Below are 19,238 nucleotides of genomic sequence, written 5' to 3'. Positions count from 1 at the left end.
TCCCGGGGAGGAATGTAGACCCGGCATCGTGGGACGGAGAACATCTTCTTGACCAAAAGGGGGATGTGAAAGGAAATGAAATAAGCTTCAGTGGCAGAGAGATTCCAAAAGGAGCCGAGAGGTCACTCTGGTGGGCACTCTTATGCACAATTTAGACAACCCTTTTTAGGTTCTAATGAACTGGGGTAACTGGTCGTAGATACCTGAAACTATCAAACTACAACCCAGAACCCGTGAATCTCGAAGACAATTGTATAAAAATGTAGCTTATGAGGGGTGACAATGGGATTGGGAAAGCCATAAGGACCACACTCCCCTTTGTCTAGTTTATGGATGGATGAGTAGAAAAATAGGGGAGGGAAACAACCAAACAGACAAAGGCACCCAGTGTTCTTTTTTACTTTAATTGCTCTTTTTCACTTTAATTATGATTCTTGTTATTTTTGTGCGTGTGGTAATGAAGGTGTCAGGGATTGATTTAGGTGATGAATGTACAACTATGTAATGGTACCGTGAACAATCGAATGCACGATCTGTTTTGTATGACTGCGTGGTATGTGAATATATCTCAATAAAATGAAGATTTAAAAGAAAAAAGCAGTGACTAGGAATTGGTGTGTGTATGTGGGGGGGGCACTGAATACAAAGGGGCATGAAGGAACTTTTGGGGGATGATGAAATGTTCTGTATCTTGATTATGGTTGTGTTTGTTCAACTTTATACATTTACCAGGTTCAGAGAACTGTATACTGGAAAGGGAGAAATTCACTGTATGTAAATCATACCTCGATAAACCTTCAGACAACTCTACAAAATAGATACTATTCTTTTCCATTTTGTTGTTAGAGGAAACTGAGTTTCAGAAAGATTTAGAGACTTGCCTGTGGTTACATGTTTGGTAAGGGGCAGTTACAGGATTCTAAATCTGCCTGATCATGGAGCTCGCATTCTTCCTACTCATTTTTAGCCTGCCCTTGAAACTGTTAACAGAGTGTAGGTGCTGTTGTGAAAGTCTAACCTTCCCTTGGAAGGAAGGAACCCTGTATGCCATAGAGTAGCTCTCCATAAGTGGCTGTCACCTTCCCTTTCCAAAATGTGAACCCCTGGCAGGTCTCATTTCTCTCAGTCATTAGGTGGGATTGGAATTGATGCTGTTATAGAGTGCTGCCTCAGGCATGATCTCCTCCTGAGGCTGTGGCCCTCCTTTTGGAGCAGCAGGAGACCATTTTGAAAGCTTTTGAGTCTTGTTGGTTATGAAAAGCAATTTCATACTTTGTCCAGTCATCAACACAGAGCACCTTTTCAGTCAGGGAGTGCTCAGATGTTTACAGGGCCAGTTGTACTGCTTGGCAGCTTAACGGTTTTCCTCACCCCGGGTGGTTAGGCAGAGAACTGGTTGGATAATGAGATTCAAGACAGGGAAAGTGTACAGGCAATATGTGTTGAAGTCACAGCCACCACCATCACCACCACCACCATCTTTTACATCTGTACGCCACGTGACAGTTTTCAGTGTGTTTTGACGTCTGATCTCTCTTAATTCTCTCAGTACCCTGTGAGGTAAGTGCTTTTATTTAGAGAAATAGTGTTGCTTGGCTGTATTCTTGGATAACTCTGGCTGTGAGAATGTTTTTCCTTAAACTGAGTTGAAACATACCTTCCTTTAACTTTCATCCCCAAGTTGTCCTAGTTTTCAGTTTTGTTGACTGATGCTAGTTTAATCTAACCAGTTGCTCTGGGATGGTTTGCCAGGGTTGCACATGGAGTACATTTCAGAAAGTTCTAGACTCTGAATTTGACCAGTGGTATTTTTCCTTTTTGCCTATCTGAATACCCCAGCTTTCTATCTTTGGGAACCTATGATCATTTCTCCACCTCTTGTTCCAGAACCCTGGACAGACTAATTATTCGCAGAGCCCTTGTCATCAAGCCAGCTTTTGATTGCCTGCCTTCAACATTTGACTTGTTTCCTATCCTGAGGTGGTACAGGAGAAATTAATGACCTAAAAAATTGCCCCTCTATCGTCGGAGCCTAGTTAGAAGGAAATTGCTTGATTTTTGTGAATTGTAGATAATATACTTGGAGACCCGTTTTCAAACATGCATTGACCTTTATATCAGAAATGGGTCCTGAAACAAGGTGAAACAAATTGGCTGGCTAATAGAGCTTATTGACAGATTTTCCATTCATTAGACTGGAGAATGTGCTTCGTTAAGGTAATTAGCAGACACTTGGGAAGGTGATACTTAGTGTGCACAAATTTCCAAGTCTATTTCTTTTCTTGAATAAATTCAGAAGGAGATCCTGGCTGTGTTTCCTTGTTTGCATTAAAATGATCAATTTTCATAAAGTCCTCTTTTTTTAAAAGCTGTTAGTAACTGGGATCTTGTCCTCTGCAGGTGTGAGGAATGGAAGAAGCACTTGCTGTTCTTCCTTCCATCAGTCTGTGTGTTCATAACCCCTGGTGAACAATAGAAACACATTCTTTCCCAGCTCTTGGACTAGTTTCATTAGAGTTAGAAGGGGCTTCAGAGATCCTAAACAAATTCTCTCATTTTCCATAGGGCATTGAAGTCCAGAGAGTGGAGGTGACTTGGCCAGTGCACATAGTACACTGGTGGCAGAGTCATCTGTGGGACAGCAGGACTAACACTGAACTGAGAGCCTAGAGATCTGGGTTGCCCTTTGGCAAGTTATTTCACCTCTTTCCTTTTCAGTGTCTTCATTGATAAAATAGGTAAAGTATCTAGCATAGGGACAAGTACAGACATATGAGCTTTAGTGTGTCCTCTCTCTACTAGGCCATGATGATTCCCTTTGAGCAGAAACGAGATTATAGAGAGGAACTTGGTGTCAGGGAGAATGAGAATGAGTAATCAGTAATCACTGCTGTTTTCTTTGTTGTCTCTGTAGGATCCTCAGTCTTCCACAATGAACCCTGTTTACAGCCCCGTGCAGCCTGGGGCCCCCTATGGCAACCCCAAGAACATGGCCTACACAGGTAAGTGGTATAAGAATGGCCCCCACTTTGAGAAATGGTAGTTGAGGACATTATCAGACTACTTGGTGAATAACTATTGGTATACCAGGCCTCTGAAAGCCCTGGTAAAACTTGAGAACTTGGAGAAGGGACATGGATCTGGGGTCCAGTGGAGATGGAAATAACATTCTTGAGACTAAAGTCATTGCCAACTAGGAGGAAGGAGGAGCATTAACTTTTATTAAGGACCTTTCATGGGCCTGGCACTCTGCTAGGGATGTTCACATATCTTATTTCATTTTAACCTTACAACAATCCTACAAGGTTTAGCTTCTTACCACCATTTCACAGTAGGCACAATAAGAAAACCACAAGCACAATAAGAGGCCACAAAACCACAATAGATATTTGAATCCAGTTCTTTGACTCTGAAGGCTTTTTTTTTGAACTGCATACCAAGCTGTTTCCTACTTTTCTGCTTTTACATATATTGTCCCTCTATCTGGAATGCTATCATCCCCTGACAACTTCACCTTATTCTCTAAGAACACAGCTCTGAGCTCAGGTAGCACTTTTGATAAAGTGTTGTCTCCCTTACTTGACCTTAGGCAAGTTTTTTAACCTTCAACAGTCTTGATGTTCTTTCATATAAAATGAGGGTAATGGTATTACCTTATTTCAAAGAACTGCTATAGGATTAAATGTGCTTGTGTAAAGCACTCGGCATATAATACCTGGCACAAAGTGCTTTAAATATGGTAATTATTATTTACAAATAAATAAAGGTATGTGGTGACAGAAATGAATGAGAAAAAAATGTCTGTGAGTTGTCTAACATAGTACTTGACACATAATAAGCCTTCAAAAATATTTACTTAATGTAAATCCAAAGTGAAGGTAACAAAATGAGCAAACACATGGAGGTAAGAAGGTATGGTCAGTACTTGAGATTAGCTGGGGTAAAGGGTAGAAGGGGAAGATGTGGGAAATGAGACTCGAAAACGAAATTAAGGTGATGGTGGCAGGATTTGAGGGCCAGTAGAGTTTTGCCTCAGAAGAGAGTCATTAGCAGTGAGTGGAAACTGGAATATACCACTTCTCCCTCATAACTTTGCACTTTACTGGGTGTGCTGTGTAGAATCTTAGACTGAGAACTGGAGGAGTCTCAGAGAACTCCTTACATAATTGTTTCCAAACTGTGTTCTACAAGAACCCTAAGGTAGTGCTTCAGAGGCTCCTCAGACATTTGATTTGATTTTTGTAATATATTTCAAACTTTTTATAAAGCCTCCCCCTTAAGATGATCAGTGGGTTAACTTAAGCTTCTAAGAATTCATGTTAATTTAAAAAACAAGCAAACAAAAACTGCTACCATTTGTAGTTGCTTATGTTTGTAAATCAGGATTTTTCTGAATTCTATGCAATCCGCATAACATTCAGAAATATGTTGGAGGTTAAGCAGTACCCCACACCACAGTAGCTCAGAGAGGCTGGTGCTCTTCCTCTTCCCATTTCAGGGTGTTCCAGCAACCTAAGTTAATTTGCCAGAGGGGGCTGAACTGCTCTGGCAGACAGAAGAACCCAGGGGGATCCTGTGGGGCTTTGGTTTCCTGTTTGCTGTGATCCTGGCCACCTTAAGTCTTACTGAATTGCTGTTCTGGTTTGCTAATGCTGCCATTTTGCAGAATACCAGAAATAGATTGGCTTTTTTAAAGGGGGTTTATTTGGTTACAGGGTTACAGTCTTAAGTCCATTAAGTGTCCAAGGTAAGTCATCAACAATAGGATACCTTCATTGGAGAAAGGCCATTGGCATCCGAAAAACCTCTGTTAGCTGGGAAGGCAGGTGGCTGGCATTTGCTTGCTCCCAGGTTGTGTTTCAAAATGGCGTTCTCCAAAATGTCAGTGTCAGCTTTCAATGGCCATCTTCAAAATGTCTGTTTGAGCTGCCCCTCTGAGTTCCTTCCGTTTGTCAGCTGTTTTGTATGACTTCAGTGATTTAATTAAGACACACCCTAAATGAGTGGGGTAACACTTCCATGGAAATTATCCAATCAGAAGTCTTGCGCACAGTTGACTGAGTCACATCTCCATGGAAACACTCAATCAGTAGGTTCCAACCTAATCAACACTAATGCTTCTATGCCCACAAGATTGCATCAGAGAACATGGTGTTTTGGGGGACATAATACATCCAAACTGGCACCGTTGCTAAACTTGAGGAAGAGGAAAACAGTTGCATTTATGTATTGATTTGCACAAAGAAAAGATTAGGCAGAGTGATAACATGGGAAAGGGAACAGGTCTTGTCTCTGGTTGGCACTAACAAAACTTGGTATAAATGTGTTTCGATGGAATGAATACAACCAGGTTCAGATCTCAGTTCTGTCAGGTAATCGTTGGGTGTTTGGATAAGTTAACTTGCCTAAACTTAGTTTCTTTTATAAACTGGGCAAATATCTCATAGGACAGTTGCGAAGATTAAATGAGATAATTAGTAGTCCTCAAAAGAATGGAAGGATTGTTTTTGTTTCTACTAATCATCGAGAAATAGTATCAGCTTGGAACTATGTTTTAAGTTAATTTCTTTGCTGAAGATTCTAGGACCACATAGATAGTATAAACTTTACACAAGTAGTATGAATTCGGACTTCACACAGACCAAGGCTCCTGAGGGAGATGTTTTCTTTTTTAACCCAAGCTTCCTTGTCTTTCTGTACTTTGGGGTTGACTTTTTTTTTTTTTTTTTTTAACTGACAGTGTACTCTTCTGAAGTCCCAGCTTTATGCAGGGAATTTGAGTTCCAGCTCTTGGCCTCTCCAGGGACCAAAGCCTCATCTCCCTTCCCCAGGTGCTGTAAAAAGCAATCCCTTCAATTGTCCAGATTGAAAATCCTCCTCAGAGCAGCCTAACATCAGCTCATTACTCAAGAGTTCTTGGTTTTTAGTGTCCTCTTCATTTTTTGACCCATGGGGATTTCTTTTTCTTTCTTAAAATCTCGGCTCTGCCTATGACCAAGATATTTGTTATACTTGAACCCGTTTTTTAGGGGTTATGTTGTAGACAGACTTTTAGGTTTTCTTTTCTTCCATATGCCTGAAAATAGGAAATCCAAGTGAAATAATTTGTTAACAAATGCCAAATATAGTACATTACAGTAAACGTTTGTTATTGCTAGTTACAATAATGATTATCTTTACAGTAACATTTGTTATTGTTAGTAACAATAATGCTTATATTTAAAAATACTAATTACCATTTGTCAAGCACATACTAGGTACTTTATATGTATATTAATTGTAATATTTATTAATAAGTCTCATAGAACTCCTCTTTCATATATAAAGAAACTGTAATATTTAATTCAGGTGGGATGACTTGGCCAATGCATATAGCTTCTAAGGGATAAGCAAAGATTTGAACCCAGGTCTTTATGATTTCAAAGTATGTGTGCTTTCTGTTCTAGCAAGCTGATCAATCTTAAAATATGTGCTCCTTTCACTGTTCCCAATGATGAGCTCAGGGAGACGATTGTCTTTTCAATTTCTAGGACTCGCAAAACTTCCCTTTGAGGAACCACAAGTCTGATCCTGGTCAGCTATTGAGGGGATGGGTAGAAGAAGCAAAAGTGGAGAGTCAAGTCCTTTGTGGTAATTGTCATCTGATTTACAGTCAGTGGGGTGGTGGCAACAGCGAACAGAGGGGTCAGAAAAACTCTTGAGTTGAAATTCTCTCTGAAGTCTAAGGTAGGAAATAAAATATAGCTTGCCATTATAAGTATTCTAGTAAGCAGATGATGTCATGTAGTCAATTGATAGTATTCTCTCACTCCCTTTCTCTCTCTCCCTCTCTCTCTCTCTCTCTCTCCTTTTTATATAACTACCCTTTACTGAGCACTTACTTTGTGTGAAAAACTGAGCTCTGTGTTTAACAGACATTATCCATCTTTATACTTGTTAACAATCCTATGACTAGTTAAACTAGCTCCTTGTACATCTTGGAAAAGCGAATTTAGAGAATATAATATGTCATATACTTTAAAATACTTAAACATAGATGGTAAGTTCAGTGAATGCTTGAATACCCTTCACCTAGATTCATCATTATTTTTCTGAAAGGCCTTGGGCAGATTTCTCTGCTAGAAATTTGGAATGTAATCAAGAGAGGGAAGTCCTAAATGTCCTTTCTTTCCTTTTCCTTTATTTTATTAAAATGCTCTGATGGTATCAATGTCCAAGCATCTCCCAGAGATCTGGTATATGTGCTACAAAGAGGACAAGCTTTGAAATTATCACATGAGAGCTGGAATCTAGGCTCTGCTACTAATTAGTTATAGGATCTTAGGCAAGTTTAACTTTCCCGAATCTCAGTGTCTTCAACTATAAAATGGATTAATGATGCATTTACAGATGGTTGTTTTGCAGGTCCTTGAAAATGTTTAGAAATCCCTTAGCACTGTGCCTGGCTCATAGTAGTTGAAGCTCAGTTGATGGTTGTTATAATGCATAGCAATAAGTATACCTCTGTAGGGAAAAGAGCATGATATATAGTTAGTGACTTAGAGTAGACCTGATTCTGCCACTTAAAAACTTCGTGACATCAGATAAGTTATTAAACTTTCTGGACCTTGGTATTATCGTTTGCAAAAAACAAACAAACAAACAAAAACTAAGTGAAAAAGGATTAGGAATTCCTCCTTCACAGGACTGCTAAAAGAAGTAAATGTAACAGCACCAGCCATTGGCTTATAGTGACATTTCCAAAACCCAATTAGAAAATAATTCTGAAATGTGAAAACAGATGGGCCCCTTAAACTTGAACTCATCATTTTATTGTTGAGAAGATGGAGAACAACACTTGAGCAGAAAGTATTGGAGCTGGGTCTGGAACCTAGGCCTCCCCACTCCAGGTCTGTGTATTCATTGTCTCTTCACTACAAAATAACAACCATGGTTTCATCCATCCTTCCTACATCCTGTCCTGCCATGTGCCAATCCTCTGGAGGCCCACTTACCAGCTCAGTGTTTGTTTCCCCTACTCCTGTGCTAGGCCATTAAAGAATTGCCTAGTTTCAGCCTGCAGCAAGCATGTGTTCAGATACCACAGATACCCCAACAAAAGACATGAAATTCAAGATTGGAAGGCTAGGAAATTTGATCTGTTCAGAGACTTCAGTATCTTTTTTCTAACATGCTTCTTTTATTTAAAAAATTAATAATAAACACTCAATTTAAGAAGCAGGTTTGTATTTGACACAGCAGTTTATCAGTTAGAGAACCTTGAGATTTAAAGAAATTGATAGCTTGTATAGACCATGAATAAAAAGTAATCAGTAAAAGGTCTTTCTCTGCAATGTCCCAAACCTGGACCCTTCACCCTCCTTTATAATGGTCACCTGGTAGAAGTTTTAAGACTGACATTTGTGCTTAGTTTATTCTTTGCAGATAACTTTTGTAGGTTTTTTTCCCACCTCATTTTTGTTTCTTATAACAACTCTGGGAGATAACCCTTATTTTCCAGATGAAATGACTAAAGATCAGCTTTCCCAAGGTTATACTATATAGCAGAGTAAAGACTAAACCCAGTGCCTAAGAGTGTCCCCCTGAGTACCTCTTTGTTGCTCAGATGTGGCCCTCTCTCTCTCTAACTGAGCCATCTCGACAGGTGAACTCGCTGCCCTCCCCCCTACGTGGGACCCGACTCCCAGGGGTGTAAATCTCCCTGGCAACGCAGAGTATGACTCCCGGGGATGAATGTGGACCCGGCATTGTGGGACTGAGAGTATCTTCTTGACCAAAAGGGGAATGCAAAATGAGACGAAATAGTTTCAGTGGCTGAGAGATTCCAAATGGAGTCGAGAGGTCACTCTGGTGGACATTCTTATGGACTATATAGATAACACCTCTTAGGCTTTAATGTATTGGAATAGCTAGAAGTAAGTACCTGAAACTACCAAACTCCAACCCAGCAGTCTGGACTCCTGAAGACAATTATATAATAATGTAGATTACAAGGGGTGACAGTGTGATTGTGAAGACCTTGTGGATCACACCCCCTTTATCTAGTGTATGGATGAGTGGAGGAATGGGGATAAAAACTAAAGGACAAATGGGGTGGGATGGGGGGATGATTTGGGTGTTCTTTTTTTCACTTTTATTTTTTATTCTTGTTCTGGTTCTTTCTGATGTAAGGAAAACGTTCAGAGATAGATTGTGGTGATGAACGCATAACTATGTTACCATACTGTGGACAGTGGATTGTATATCATGGATGATTGTATGGTGTGTAAATGTATTTCAATAAAACTGAATTTAAAAAAAAAAAAAAAAAAGAAGACTAAACCCAGATTTTCTGGAATATAAAGCAAGTGCTTTTAGTACTTCGACATGCTTGGCCGTACCTTTTTTTTTTTTTCCAAATTAGTATTCAATTTACTATTTTAAAAACTTAATGAAAAATAACAATCAAAATATTTAAAATAAGTACACTCACTACCCACTCTAGTAATTCGTTTAAGTCATATCAACTATAGAATATGAAAAATAAATTCAGAAGTGTAATTACTTCAAAATATGCCACTTCCACTTTTGTGAATATTTTACATTTATGTATAGATGCTATAGTGGAAGCAGAAATTCTCTCTAAAAACATTATCTTCTTAAAATCTTGAGGCGCATGTTAAAGCCACAGACAATATATGACATATAAGAGTGCAATGCAGGCCTTTCAAATTTGGCATTTTACTGGTACAATGACCCAGGTATATAATCACTGTACAGTGCCTAAACATTCCAGTAAGAACTATTATTTTCTTAATGTAGAATGATTAATACATATTCTACAAGGGGCAGTGGGGTTAGTAATTCTACAGGGTATGTCCTGACATAATTTTCAGATTGTACAATAACACAAACAACTTTGTTAAGGGCTTGGCCTTATCTTGGATACCACAGTGACTAGAATCTCAGGTGATCCTGGAAAATGGATTAAAATTCCTGAAATTTCTCTACAAAACCCTCTTTGATGTTTAAACTGATCTCTTCTTAGAAAAGATCTCTCCGGTCACTTAATTACTTTCTCACTTATGATTGAAGCAGAGCCTCTAAAGAAAAGTCTTAACTGTTTGCATCATGGTTACTAGTAATTTCCTTGTGGTTAAATCCAGTGGACCCTTTTCAGTCTTCATGCCAATTTGACACCTCTGTATTTGACAGTCTGGCTTCTCCATTCTTGAAGCTTTCCCTTTCCTTTGTTTTTACTGACACTACCATAAATTTTCTATTTATTTATTTTTCCATTTTTTTCTTTCTTCCTTTCTGGCTTTTCTTGAATCTCAGTTTCCTTATCTTTTACCTGTAATCCATTTTTCCTTTTATCAACCTGTGATTGGCACCACCATCCACCTGTTCTCTCAAATCAGAAATTTAAGAGTCGTCCTTGACCCCCTTTTCTCCTTTGCCTTCTATTTCTCGTCACTAAGTCCTGTCTTTTTTTTTTTTTTTTTTTTTAATATCCTTTACATTCCTCAGATTAGACCTTTCTTCCTCATCCCTCCCACTTTTATACTCATTATTACTCTTCCTGGGATTATTTATGTTGCCCCCTAACTGGTCTTCCTGACTCCTGTCTCACATTTCTCCTCAATCTGTTCTTTACATAGCTTCCAGAATCATTTTTCTAACTTGAAAATCTGACCACATCACTCCAGTGCTTAAAACCCTTTAATGTGTTTTCACTGTCTTTTGGGTAAAGTCCAAACTCCTTAGCTTGCAATAGGAAGTATTTTATGACTTGAACATATAGACCTCTCCAGCTTATCTCTTTTTCTCTTATTTATCTATATCCCCAGTCCAGCTGCTGGTTGGTATTATGTTTTTATTTACAGCTTTAAGATCATTAGAGATCATCAAATCCAGCCCTCTTCTTTTATAGGTGAGGAACCTGTGGTTTAATAAATGCCTAAGAAAAGCACTTACTCTAATTAACAGTGAATTTGATATCTGACTTACTTCTGTATCTCCAGTACTCAGCACAGCCCCTGGCATGCCATGAACGCCGATTAAGTATTGTTTAGACAGATGTCAACGCTAGAAGTAGAACCAGAACTTTGACAGCCAAGCTGGTTCTCTTTCTGTCTACTTTTTGCTGCATTTTTATTTCCAAAACACCTGTTTAGATTTCATTTAAAGAAGTAATTCTATCCTCTTCTTAGATAATTTCCTACCCCTCTGAGCCTCATCTATAAAATAGTTGTAATAGTGTCTACCTACTTCATTGTACTTTGAAGATTAAGTAAAGAACTTGGTATGTGTTTAGGTTTTTATTGGGTACTAAAGAATTAGTAGCCATTTTGCTGGTTTGAAGCTGTTATGTACCCTGTAGGTACAGACCTGTTGTGGGAGAGACCTTTTGGTTAGGTTATTTCAATTTGAGATGTGACCTCCCCCACTGAAGGTGGGTCTTAATCTTCTTTACTGGAATCCTTTATAGAGGATAAAGGACAGAAAAAGTCCAGAGAGCTCAGAGAGAAGTTTGGAGAGAGCTTACAGAAAAAGCCCCCAGAGTAGCGGAGAGAGCCATCGAAACCAGAACCCAGGAGAGAAGGACCAGCAGACATCGCCATGTGCCAGCAGCCTGTCTTCAGAGTCCACTTATCATCCTGTTCGTGCCTTGATTGGGACATTTTCATGGCCTTACAACTGTAAATTTTAAGTTAATAAATCCCCATTGTAAAAGCCAATCCATTTCTGGTATATTGCATTCCAGCAGCTTTAACAAACTGAAAACACCATTGTTGTCATTATATCCTCAGTACCAAGGACACAGGGACTATAGAGTATACTCTCAGTAAATTTTGAAGGAAGAAGGAGAAGGAGGGAAGAAAGAAATAAAGGAAAGAAACTGGGAATCTTAAGGAGTAAAGGTGGGTACAGCAGAGAAGTGTGAGATGGAGTTGAGGGAAGACCTCGTTGACCTGGCTGCCCTTGTGAATGAGTGGCCCTCTGACGTGGCAAGAAGAATCTGGGAACGGAGCTAGTGTGGGAGAGATTGTACTTGCTTTGGAGGTGAATGAACTGAGGCTTGGAAATTTTCATTTAGATATCTGATGTGACTGGTCAGTCCATCTGGATGGACCAGATGGAAATAAATACCTTGAATTGGGAAATTTTTCTGCTTATGAGTCATGTAGAGGCAGCAAAGATGCTCAGAGAAAAAGAAAGGAGATCCTCTCCCATTGCCTACTTGGTTTGTAGCAAATTTTCTTTTTAAAACAATGATAGTTGAGGTCCTGATAATTCCTTTGAGCTTCTTATCAAGGAAGAGCTGTCCTTAAACCTCCTATATTACTGTGCAGTCAGCCTTGGACTGGCTCACTTGGAGTCTTGACCTCTTTTCTAACAAACAAAATTTGACTTTTCTATGACAGATTTTCTCTGAAGCTTGAAAGAACAAGGACCAACAGAATCCCATATAATAATACATGAAGAATACAATCCTTTACAACTTGTAAAATTCCCTTACCATTTGTTATCTCATTTAATCCTTATAACACTACTGTGAGGTAGAAATTTATATTAAAACTTCCATTTTACAGATGAAGAAAGACTGCCATTTTACAGATGAAGAAAGGTTAGCAAATGTTACAAGGTCATACTGCTAGTAAATGGCAAAACCAAGACTAGAAGTTAGGCTTACTGAGCTCCAAATCCAAATCTGAAGCTCTTTCCCCTCCACCAAGCTGTCAAGTAAGGCCTCTCATGGTTTTGGAGTAAATACAGTCAGTGAGTGTGTCTGTCTGTCATACTGAATGTGTGATGCCAATACAAAAAGCAGATGGACTGAACCTTGTCTGGGAAAGAAATATGCACATTAAACTAACTGAGTTACTGTTTGTTTGTGACTAATTTACTTTCCTAGATCACAAAATGATGGCCCACCTTTGTAGAAAAGACCACCCACCTTTTTAGTCCAAAGACAGAAATGTTGATGATGTTGGGTTATTATTCCCTATTCCTAAATCCTCCTTGGCTTCCTTTTCTATATATAGGAATAGTTCATTTATTGTGTATCTTTCTAGACTTTGAGCTCCTTAAGGACAGGAGTCATGTACCTCTTGTGCCTAGAACAGAACAGGCAATTAGTTACTCATTAAAGATGTGTTGAATTAAATTAGTGTCATTATTCATTTGTATTATAATATTACTGTTAATCATTATTATAATAATAACTACCATTAATGGCTGTCAGTGGAGTGCCAGGCACTTTACAAACATTGTCTTCAATTCTTAAGACAGCCCTGCAAGGGAGAGCTATTATCATTTTACATATGAGGGAATAAGGCTTAGCTAAGTGAAGCAACTTTCCCAACTGTCACATAGGTTGTTAAGTGCCCCCTTAAGGGAAATATAGGTGTGCTTCTGAAAAAACCTTTGGTATCATAAAAAAAAAAAGAAAAAAAAAAAAGTTTTGTTACCACTGCATAAAAGAAAGTGTCGAATAAGATTTTTTTTTTTTCTGGTAAGGTGGCAGAATTATAGCAAAATTTTCTTTGCAGATAAAGAATAGCCTTCTTTTTGTATGATGGTGGGAAAACATGCGCTTCCCTAGTATCTGTTAACAATGAGCGACAAATTCTTAGAATTTGCTGAAGTCACAGCAGTGTATTCAGTCCTTGGCATATTTTTACAAAATGATGGAAATGTTGTCCTATAGATCATTTTGTTCTCTGACTTCTGCCCAGTAGGAAAAAAATTGTTACTTGTTACCATGCTGAGAGCCTTGAATTAAGATTTAGGTGCCTGGTTATGTCTGGACAGTTTTCATTTAAGGTTTTGCATTAAGGTATTTCAAACCTGCTTTGTCACCCTCCTGGGTGCTAGTAGTCACATCTTTTCTTTGGAAAGTCATTCTTTGATAGTCAGGTAGCAGTTTTGCTGACCAAAGCTCTGGGGAACACTGGGTTCTGGCCATGATTTTAGTAATAGCAATTCTATGGTGACTATTTATTGAGCACCTAGATTGTACCAGGCACTGTGCTGGATGCTTTATATATTTTATTTAATCATCATAACATCCTGCAAGAATGATATTATCGAGTTTTATAGATGAAAAAGCTGACACAGGTTAAATGACTTTTCCAAGCTTATAAAGGATTTCACTCCAATTTTGACTCCAAAGGCTCTGTCTACTCTTTTCTCTACCCTACGCTGAATGAAGGGAATGCCTAGAATAAAACAGTTCCTTTATTTTGGATCAGTTTCCTCATTCAAAAAATGAGGAAGTTGCTCTTTGAGATACATGAGGAGCTATTTAAAGGGCAGGGGTAAGTCAAATAGGTCCTCTGTTCCCCTTCTGTAGAGAAGATCTGCTCATGCCTATTTTATATATTAAGCTCCCAGGTGAGACTTTGTTTGAAGAAAAGGTTCTGCCACAGGAGGGGGCCTAAATGAACTGGTCTAGTTGAACTTTCACCTTCCATTTTGTTTTATACTCTAGTCTTTGTATTGGAAGGTTGCCAGCTTTGTGAAGACACACACGATGCCTGTGTCTTATGTATATAACCCATTTATAGGCTCCCTACCTAACCAGTAGAGATGTGTAAGGAAAGGTGTCTTAGTTTCCAGGCTGCTATAACAAATACCACACAATGGGTTGGGATAAACAATGGAAATTTATTGGCTCAACAGTTTCTGAGGCTAGAGGCTTGCTTCCTCCTGGGGTCACTAGTGTTCTGGCTGCCCAGCAGTCCTTGGGTATCTTGGCTTTTGTGTCACATGGTGATTCCTCTCTTGTCTCTTCTGGGTTCTGTTGACTTCCAGCTCCTCCCCATTGCTTTCTCTCATAAGGCCTTCAGTAATAGGATTAAGACCCATCCTGATTCAGTTGGCCATACCTTAACTAAAAATAGTATCTTCAAAAGGTCCTATTTATATTGGATTCACACCCACAGGAATGGATGAAGAACATGTTTTTTTCGTGGGTACATAATTCAGTTTACTATGAAAGGAAAGATACAGATACGTAGGGAGACAATTATAGTACATGGAGACAAATGCTGTATCAGAGAACTGTTCTACTGTATTCAATAAAATAGATGTGAAAATTGCTGTGGAAGTATGGAGGAGGTAGCTTAGGGGCATTTACTCCATCAGAGATTGATGATGGATGTCAGGAAAGGCTTCTGAGAAATCAAGTGTGAAGCTAGGTTCTTGAAGTATGAGGAGTTCTGAGTTCCGGGTCAGATTTGCTACTAATGACTGAGAGACACTAGATGATTTCTGCCTGTCTGTGTTATCTTCACTTTCCTATCTAGGCTGCGAGGGACTTACACAAGTTTGTGTTCAGCAATTTCTTGCCAGCTCTAACATTCTGGACATTGATCTGTAAATCTTGTTATGTCTCTTTCCTCATAGATCAACTGGCTAACTCATTCCCTTAATCCATTTCTTTGTCTTTTCTTGAATAAAATTTTCTGTACCCCTTCTTGTAATCTCTTCTGTTAATAGAGGGTTCAGAAAGAGGGAAGATGAGGTGAGCTCAATTCCCTTACTAGAGCCCCTTCCTACAGTGGCAGTAGCTTCTGACAGCTCAGGGCTTCTTGCCCCAAAGCTCTAGATGTTCTTAGGCAAGATTTATAGAACACCACAAAAGAAAGCTGTTTCATAAGTACCCTCCTGTGAAAAGTCCAGGTATAGCCACCACAAGTGAGTGAGTTCCCTTTCCCTGCTAATTATGTTGGTTCATGCAATTTAATTTAGTTTTCATTTAGTTACTTATGGTTCTTAGTCATTGGCAATATAATTTGTGTGGCACTGAATGCAGCTGAAAATCAGTAGGGCCTTGATAAAGGATTGGAAGAGCCTTTGGTTATGCTGCATAGATTCTTATTAGAATGACTTCAGTTGCTTAATATAGTGAATTTGGTTCCTGGCTGTACCTCTCACTAAAAACTTGGACAACTCACTTTACTTCCAAGGGCCTCAGTTCCCTCTTCTATAAAGTAGAAGTGATCATACCTACCCTGTCTGTCACTTTGTTTGTGAAACTGTAAGGACATAATTGATCTATAAGAGTTTTGTAAATGAGACAAAGGTAGTCTTGGATGGAGCTGAATGGATGATTGGACTGACTGTTCTTACCCTAGAGATTAACTGCTTGAGCAGGCTGAGGCCCTGGTCAAGGCCAAGAGGTTGATGAGATAAGCAACCTGATTAGCGCTGAAATGTTCCTAATTTGTATTTTGAAGAAAACTCTTTATGGCATTTGGGGACAGAATTGACCTGCTTCCCTGAGTTCTACTTCCCAGGGAATCACAGGGTTTGGGGGCAGGAGCTGGAGAAGTCCAGAGCAGCTTGGGAAAAAAGGATGCCTGTGTAGAGAGGCATCAGACAGCACAGAATAAGTTTATTTGTCCACTGGAACAGTTAATAACAGCTCGCTATTGTTAACACTAATGATTGCTGATTGTTGAGCATCCATTATGGGCCATGCTCAGTGTTCTGCTAACTTTTCTGCCCAGTGTACTTAACATCAGAGGAGAATGAATTTATCCCTGGATCCATGGGGCACTAGCACAGAACAACTACTCCAAGGTTAAAATTTATTTGAAGTCTCTGTCTTGTCTTTAATATTATGAATTTTACCTTAAGGCACCATTATATAGTCAAACTTGTTTTTCGTAAAACAAATACTTTATCAGCTGGTAAAATTAACACTTTAGGAAGGTATACTGTATTTATGTATCCTCCAGCATATTGCTGAGTACCCACAAGGGTACCTGTCCCCATTTTGAGAATTATGTCATCATTATTTTACTTAATCCTTATTATCCAAGTTCTAATAGTTGTAGACATGGTCAAGACAGATGAAAAGACTTGTTCCTGTCACAGAGCCAGGAAGGAGTGGAGCCAGGATGAAACCTAAGTTTGGATGGCTCCATTCTCTTAACTACTGAGCTACCTGTAATCTGTCTTATTATTTACTGCCTTAATATATTTCTGTAATACCTGTTGGTCCTGCAGGCAATCACTTTGTCCTCAGTGCTTAATACACAGTGCCTAATCCAAAGTAAATGCTCAGTAAATATTGATTGATTGAATGAATGAATGACTAAATGATCCAGCTTCTAATAATGAAGTCTTTTCAGAGGTTCATAAGTCTTTGGCAAATTGACCTGAGAGTTTGAAATAGACTTTTTTTGTCTTGAGGTGCCTCTCTAAACAGTGATTCTAAGTCAGCTCTAAGCCAGTGCTTCCACAAAGAAAATGGTGGTATTTGTAGGGGGCCCTGGATAAACAGTAGGACTGCCCAGGAGGTCCTGTGCCCCACCTCCTTCCCAGATACACTAGATAAGAGCTTAAAGAGTCAGTATCTCAACTCACCTAACCCATTTGTAGCTCCTAAGCTTCCATGAAGGGTATCTCAGAATTATCTCTGATTTTTGTTTGTCTCCCCACTTTACCCAGTATATAACTTTCTCTTCTCCACCCTTGTACCCAACACTCCTGATCATTACTATGGTGAGCACACATGTGCTATGGAAAAAGCTTGAGAATTGCTCTTTTAAAAGATGTTTTTCCTTAATGGCAGCTGGTGGTATTAGGTGCACACTATGGAAGATTGGTGAACCTCCCACTGCAGACTTGCCCTTTCTTCCAGAGTGTGTTGTCTGGAGCTTCTAAGAGAATTCCTCTGCTGAACTCCAGGCATCTGTTAAAGAAAGAGCTGTGCCTGATGAGAACCCAAAGGCACTGTATACTGTCTTGATGCCTTTGGAATCTGGTTTTTAGTTTAAGAGAAACCTGTCGAAACCTGTCACTGTTGGCTTTTAGGGTCTTTTGTTTTTGTTTTGTTTTTTGTTTTTTGTTTTTTTTTAAAAAAGCCATAAGTTAGATGAATATCCTGATTTAGTGAACCTTTTGCTAGGAATGAAAATCTGAAGGTGCCTAATTGTGGGTTTCCAAAGTCTCTATGATTGACAGATTTGTACATTATAGCTGTGGTTTTCCAAGTGTAGTCCCTGAACCTAGGAATTTGTTAGAAATGCAGACTATTAGGCCCTACATCATACCTACCATAGCAGAAGCTCTGGGGGTGAGTCCCCAAAATCTCTATTTTCACGAGTCCTTTAGGTGATTCTGGTGCATATATCTGCCATTTAGTCAGTGTTCAATAAATATTCTTTCTCTGCTCTCCCAATTCTTTGAGCTGGGAATTTTGCCATCATAAATGTCTTAATTTCTCTGGGAAATGCCCTTTGAATTCTATACAGCTTTAGAAACAGAGTTCATATGTCAGCTTTGAGTGACTGGCCCCTTCTTAGGCAGATTGATAGGTCAGTGAGCAGGCAGCCCTAAACTCTTCATATAGGGATGAAAGTTACATTTCCCAAAAGTAGCCAACAGTCTTGTCTTTCTCCTTGCACATCCTAGGGAAACTCAGTAACTGGCCCCCAAAATTGGCTTTAAAAGAACTCATGTTGGGTGAGGTCAAAAGTGTGATTACTTGAACATTGCTCAGCTGGTGGTGAAAATACTTGAGTTTAAGTGTCTAAATCAGATTTTTGCTATTACTGCTGTCTGCAGGAAAGGAGGCAGAAAAATCAATAGTCCTTGGTGCTTGTTAAAGCTACAAATCTATACTTCTGGCTGCAGGGAGAAAGCTGGGCCTCCACCGTTACAAGTACTATCATGACTGTAAGTTTATGCTGAGTTCTTTGAACTTTGTTGTCTAGGAGGCCTGGAATCTTTGTGGTACCGTGAGCTGGGTAGAGGTGAGTAGAGAGCTAGGACTTGACCTCCTTAGTGAGGACCCTGAGCTGGGAGAACTGGATTCAGAAATGCAGACAAGAGGACGGGGCACATTGTCCAGAGTGGGTGTTCCTAAACAGCTCTGTCGTGATTTAGGTTACTGACAATCCTAGGTTTTCAAGGAGCTTGGAGCCTTGAGGAGGTAGGCTGAATAGTTCATATTATTATAATCATTTCAATCATTTGAGTAACAATTCCCTTTCAAGCCTCATGCTTGGTGTGTCTCATGTAGCTTAATGGTTAAGACTGCCTAGGTTTGAATCCCAGCTCCATCATTTGATCACTGTGTATCAATTACAAATGCCTGAAAATGGAAAACTTGACCAACAACTTAAACAAATAAATATTCATCACACACAAAAGTACAGAGGTCAGTTACAGGTGACACTGATTCGTTAGGTCAGTGATGTCAAGGCCAGTATCACTGTGACTCTGGACTCGTGGCCTTT

General features: G+C 39.2%; 1 protein-coding gene across 12 annotated transcripts in view; it reads left to right on the top strand.

The window, feature by feature from the left end:
- Positions 1–19,238, top strand: part of FAM168A (family with sequence similarity 168 member A) — a 263,583-nt gene that overhangs the window by 194,301 nt on the left and 50,044 nt on the right. For 8 of the 12 annotated variants that reach the window (XM_037840569.1, XM_037840572.1, XM_037840565.1 and 5 more), the window contains 2 exons: positions 2,915–3,002; positions 6,531–6,630. In XM_037840569.1, the coding sequence (XP_037696497.1) occupies positions 2,973–3,002; positions 6,531–6,630 (130 nt within the window). In that variant the 5' untranslated portion in view covers positions 2,915–2,972. The remainder of the gene's footprint in view (positions 1–2,914; positions 3,003–6,530; positions 6,631–19,238) is intronic. The other 4 variants (XM_037840576.1, XM_037840574.1, XM_037840573.1 and 1 more) reach the window with 1 other exon arrangement.

Source organism: Choloepus didactylus, chromosome 6 (assembly GCF_015220235.1).
Source record: "Choloepus didactylus isolate mChoDid1 chromosome 6, mChoDid1.pri, whole genome shotgun sequence".
Taxonomy (NCBI): domain Eukaryota; kingdom Metazoa; phylum Chordata; class Mammalia; order Pilosa; family Megalonychidae; genus Choloepus; species Choloepus didactylus.
The sequence above is the reverse complement of the archived record's forward strand: the minus strand, read 5'-3'. Positions and strand labels throughout refer to the sequence as shown.